Genomic DNA, 5927 nt, shown 5'->3' on the forward strand with positions numbered 1-5927 from the left:
TGAGGCTCTCAGAAACCCAGTACCACATAGCAGTGAAATAATAGATCACCATTTCCTAAGCTGTTGTTCTGAGAAACAGGGATGGGCCAGATGTTACTGGGTATATTTAAAAGAAACTATTTGAAATAATTATGGCCAATATTTACTGTACAATGAGCCTTACCAGGAATTAAGATTACAGAATTTTGCAAACTTACTGGTCTTCTCCCAGAGAAATATTTCTTCACAAAACAGAATTGCTGCAGCAAGCACATTCTGGCGAAAGCAAAAACTTACGACTAAAATGCTGCTCCCATCTTTATTACTTAGTACTGCTACAGAATATGCAGTACATACAATTAGTACCTATGCTATACATTTGACAAAGAGGGCATTCAACTTACCGTTGGTGAAACAGCACACAGCACACGAGGAAAAACTCAAAAAGACCAACCAGAATTTTATGAAATAGGTCTTGGTGAACTTCTAGTCCAAAATAATGTTTAAAAATAAATTTTGTATAATAAAAATGACATTAACACACTAGAAGCTCCCATTAGTAGCACAATGTGCTTCCTAGTGTAACACCCAGGAACACAATTATCAGGAACTAGACAGGACTTAAATAAAATTCTCTCAAAGGATATAAAGCTAGTCAGTGAGATTCTGCTTAAAAAAAAAAACTGCTAGTACCCCACACCCCAACTAAATAAACCATATAAACCAACATATGTATCTAGAAAACAATGGGACACTATAGTTTTCCACATTTTTATCCACTTAAAATAAACCCAGCCAAATTCCCAAATACTGCTCTGGGGGAAGCCTGATAATGGTAACATTCATCTGGTGAAAAATAAATAAAACAAAATAAACATGAAAACCATCAGAAAAATTTAATATAAAAATGATCACTAGGAGGCTATACCCTAACATATTAAGTCATATTCCCACCTCAGACTAGTGTGCTAGGCCTACAGAATTCAGTGGAACTAAAGAAAATTCAACATAGAACAAAGTATGAATATGTATATTTCAAGTGTGTGAAGAAATGCTAATTATTAATTGGTTAACCTTTGGGGGGCAATAATTAGGACATCTTAATCTGCAGGCCAAAATAATCTCCTATAGAGCAACACTTAAAAAAATACTTGTGTGTGTGTGGGGGAGAGCTAGCCCTTAGAGGTGTGATTCTAGAGCCAAAAGGCAAAAAAGAAAAGCTTTGTCCATTTTTAATTTTTTTTTATTTTTTTAGTCATTTTAATGCATTTTTCCCTGTGCACAAGAGAAATAACTGATAGAGTCAAAAGATACACTTTCTTTATACATAGCAGTTAAAAGTAATGCAAACATCACGTGACACTTCCAGTAAAAGGTACATTTCCAATGACAAATCAAAATGCATATTAGGGTCTCTTCATGGGAGAAGCTGAGGAACTCTTAGGTCAAAAGCACTTTCCTGGCATCACTACACTGATCCTTCAGGCTGCACAAAGATTAAGGTCATATACAATCAATCTGCAACTGTTGACACAATGGTACACTGTAAGTTTTCTGTACAATTAATGTATACTTAGAGAAACCAGGATAAACATTTCTACTATATTTTAACTGAACTTGCCTAGCCAACATTTTCACTGAGAAATTTATCAAATATGCTGTAAGATTCTACAAAATTGTGAGACATACCTAGCTTCAGGAATATTTCTTATACTCTCTCTTATTTTGGTTACACATATTCTGCTCAGAGCTTCTACGGTAATACTTCTAGATGTACAATTCCAATTGTGCTTACTGTACTGTGTACAAATAATAGCAAAAACGATCAATGAATGGTATAAATCTTACAGCATTTGCTAGCAAAAATACATGCCAAAGTCACAATAAGCAATTATTTTACCACAAATTAGAGAGCTTCAAATAATTTGCTTCTGTTTTTAATATCTTCATTCTACATTAAATTACTATCATAGGCTAATGTTTAAAATGCAAATAAACTGGACATCTGTAGGACAGAACTTGTTCACCCAACTGTGAAGGCTGATACCTGTTTCCAAAAATCACAATAAATGCAGAATAAAGAGAAGTGTTTGCATGCAACACCTTTGAGTGAAACAGCATTGATCCCCACCACTCAAATCAGAGAAAGAAAAAAATCCAAAGAAGAAAAGGAAGGAATGAAGGAGGGAGGGAAGGAAACAAAGAGGGGAGAGGGCAGGCTGGAAGGGAAGGGAAGGGAGAGGGTGGGAGGGAGGGTGGCGGGAGGAGGGGCTGCGAGGAAAGAAGGGAGGGACTCCACCTTAAAATGCATCGTATTAGATTTATAAGTAGACAGATTTAAAAGAATCAAAATAAAAGTAAAGCACGATTTCGTGTGTGTTTAAAGATTTAAGAGCCATTATCAAAAATAAGATACATTTTTTTCAAGGTACAGAAATGTAATTACGATGGCTGAGAGCCCAGCAGCCTCTCAATGGCCGCATTGATGTCGCCTCCTGTTGCTATTAGGGCCTGCAAGTTTGCTTCACGATTTAAGAACCCCATGGCGTTGAGTTGTTCCAGTTGCTGCTGAAATCTCACTTCTGGATTCGGCAGCTGGGGAGGATTCGCTCCAGCCAGCGCCTGCACCATTTGCTGAATGAACTGCTGGCTGGGTCCCGAATCTGATGTTGGAGTTAGGGTTATGGTTTCAGTAGGTACAGAGCTGGTCACAGTGGTTGCAGGAGGGACCCCGGTGCCGGTGGAGCCAGGCGAGCTTGCAGGAACAGTGGGTCCTATAGGCCCGATGGGGCCTATGGGGGTGAAAGGAACTATAGGACCGATGGGCCCTATGGGAGTGACTGCTGGGCCCACAGGGGTTATGGTGGTTCCCAGGACTCCCACCCCCACACCTGGAGCGAAGCTTGGAATGAGGCCAGGTGCTTCAGTGGCTAGTGTCTGTAGCCCCTGCTGGATCTGCATTAACGCTTGCATTGCTCTCGGGTTTGACATGGCCGCAATTGTTTCGGGATTCTGCATCTGCTGCAGGAAAGTCGGGAGCTGCGGACGCATCTGCTCTTGCAGCTGAGGATTTGCAGCAAACAGCGGGCTACTCATCATCATCTGGGCAGCCAGATCTGGATTCTGGCTCAGCGACTGCATCATGCTTCTCATGTAGGGTGCAGACAGCATATTCTGAATCAGCTGGGGATTTTCAGTTATCTGTTGCAGCAGGCTCTGCATTCCTGGGGTGCTGAAGATGGTAGCAACATAATTAGCTGCCGCCATGGTGTTCGCGCTGTTAGCACTGGAGCGACTGCCAGGCACACTGCCACTGCTTGTGGTCGTGGTGATGGTCGGAGAGCTCTGCGTAGCTGGCGGTGGTGCCCAAGGATTGGGCAGCGGATCCCGGTTTTCGGTGCGGGAAGGCTGGGTGCCTTCCCCTGAGGAACTGCTCCCCACCGTGGCAAAGGGATTACCCCCAAACTGCTCCTGTGCGGCATTCAGCATGGGTTCCTGAATGTCAGTGTACATGCGCCGCAGAGCATTGTAGCCACCTGGGATGCTTTCGAGATTGCTGAGAGCCAGATCTTGATTTCTCATCATCTCTTGCATCATGGCCGGATTCCTGGCGATTTCCAGAGTCTGCCTCATTATATCTGGGTTGTTCAGTAGGTGGCTGATTTCTGGGTTTCTCTGGATCAATTGTTGCATCTGCGGATTGGCCATAATGAGCTGCCTCATCAGATCGGGATTCGAAAGCATGCTCTGAACAAAGGGATTTTCCATGATTTGGATCATCATCTCAGGGCTGGCCAGGAGCTGCTGCTGCATCTGGTTCTGAAGCTCAGTGAAGGTGGTCGAGCTCAAACCCAGGGTGCTAAGGCTAGCAAGTCCTCCCAGGCTCCCCGCCGGATACTGATTGCTATTTGTGGTAGTAGGTGTGGAGTTACTCCTGGGAGCCGTGGTCGACGCGGGCGCCGCTGGCGCCGCCGGCGCCGCCGCCGCCGCCGTGGTGGTGGTGGTGGTGGTCGGGCACGTTCCCGCGGTAGTGCTAGGCTGCGTGGTGGCCTGGCTCTGAGGGCGGTTCTGGCTTTTGATGACAAGATGAACAGTCAGTCCATCATGGATGCCATGCTGGATCAAGGTATCTTGATCTTTCAAGATCTTTCCGGCGAAAATCAGCACGAGCTGATCGGTTTGCGATTTGAAGCGTTTAGAAATCGCTTCCTTAAACTGCTGCACGGTGCTATTCTCAGGCACCGCGAACTCCTCTTTCTCTTTGGGGGTCTTCACAGTGACTTTGATGATCTTGGGCTCGGCCGGAGCCGGAGCCGGAGCCGTGCCTGGGGCCGCAGCAGGGCCGCGGGAGGGGCGCGGGGGGCCGCTGCTCTCGCCGTTCTCAGCCATGGCGGCCGCGGTGACGCAGGCTGGCAGGGAAGGCGCTGGCGAGCGAGAGGGCGCGAGGGAAGGAGGAAGGAAGGAGGCGCCGCAGCAGCGAACTGGGCGGCCCCGCGAGCAGCGCGGAACACAGTACCTCAGAGATGAATGGAGGCTGCGGTTCCCGGTCGTCGGATGCGCACAGGGCTTGGCGTAGGCCGCGATCGAGGACAGAGCGAGCAGGTCCACAGGCCTTCTCCGCCGCCGCCGCCTTGTGATCTGCCCGCGCGCACTCCCAGCAACTCCTGCAGCTGCGGTGCCCGCGCTCCCGCCCCGCCCCGCCCCCGGCCGTGCCCCGCCCCCTGCTGACGCGACGCCAGCCCAGCGACGGTCCCCTCGGCCGAGCGCAAAACTCCTGCCCTGCAGAGGGGGGGGAAAGAGGGAGAGAGAAATAAACAAAGAGAGGGGGAAGAGAAGGAAAAGGAAGGAGGCTGGAAGAGAAAGCCAGGGGACCGAGGCGAGGCGAGGCGAGGCGAGGCAAGGGGGAAGGGAGGAGGCCAGGAGGAGGAAGAGGGAGGCAGCTTCTTTAGCAGACGCTGAAAGACCAATGGAGAATGTGGATTCGCAAGCTGGGAGGCAGTGAAAGGATGAAAGCCTGAATTGAACCGATCCCATGCAAAGGACGAAAAATGAATAGTAAAGAACTCTGACAAAGCAAAAAGGGAGAACGAACACCCGGGTGGGGGAAGGGAAGGCATGGCGGGAGCGAGCATTTTACAAAAGAGGCGAAAAAACGGCCAACAGGCTTCTAAAGCATGGTGAAGCTCACTACTTATCAAAGGGATTCAAATAAAAACAATGAGGTTTTACTTCGAGTTTATCATATTGGCAAAGATGAAAGAGAACGTTAAACCTTGTTGACCGGGAGCTGAGAAAATGCACTCTCATGCTAGTTGTATGAATTGTTTTAATACAGCAGTTTGAAAACACAAATGAACAGTTTAAATATTTGCACCATTGTTTAGAAATACCTCACAATCAGTTCAAAAAAGCATATATATGATGTGTATTAATAGCGTAGCATTTAAACACATAGTGTTTAGATATTTTAAATGTGTGTGTAACGTAGGATTACTCAAACGTACTATGATACTGCCATACAATAAAATAATCCCTGTGTCTAAAAGATGGTGGCTAATTCATGTAATACTGTCTCTAAAAGTATACATTAAAAGGAACTGTAGTTATGAAGAAAAAATAGACGATATTTAATATGGATTTGTATTTTTCTAAACAAATGGAAACAATACAGGGATGTAGATATTGATCAAAAAGCTAGTAGACTGTTTGTGTGGAAAAGAAATCTGAAAGGCTATACTCCAGTATGATAAAGGTAATAATTAGTAAGAGCTGAAATTGTGAATTCTTATTTTCTGTTTTTATAAGATTCTGAATTTGATGGGTAAGTATGCATTGCATTTATAATTTTTAAAAACAACAAATATATTTTCAGACAAGAATGTGGGTAAAAATTGACAGGCACACAATAGTAGTGACAAAATTAACATATTTATCTATTTCATTACTGA

The 5927-nt window shown here is 45.4% G+C and overlaps 1 protein-coding gene across 1 annotated transcript; it reads right to left on the minus strand.

The window, feature by feature from the left end:
* Positions 1 to 1228: 1228 nt before the first annotated feature.
* On the minus strand, positions 1229 to 4609 carry Ubqln2 (ubiquilin 2). The gene has a single exon (XM_059250260.1). It carries the CDS (start codon positions 4366 to 4368, stop codon positions 2422 to 2424), a length of 1947 nt encoding a protein of 648 aa, XP_059106243.1. The 5' UTR covers positions 4369 to 4609; the 3' UTR covers positions 1229 to 2421.
* Positions 4610 to 5927: the final 1318 nt, after the last annotated feature.

The sequence above is a fragment of the Peromyscus eremicus genome, chromosome X (genome assembly GCF_949786415.1).
Source record: "Peromyscus eremicus chromosome X, PerEre_H2_v1, whole genome shotgun sequence".
NCBI classification, from domain to species: Eukaryota; Metazoa; Chordata; class Mammalia; order Rodentia; family Cricetidae; genus Peromyscus; species Peromyscus eremicus.

Excerpts from the sequence above, each read along its gene's own strand:
- Ubqln2 (XM_059250260.1), bottom strand. The coding sequence starts at position 4,368 with ATGGCTGAGAACGGCGAGAGCAGCGGCCCCCCGCGCCCCTCCCGCGGC.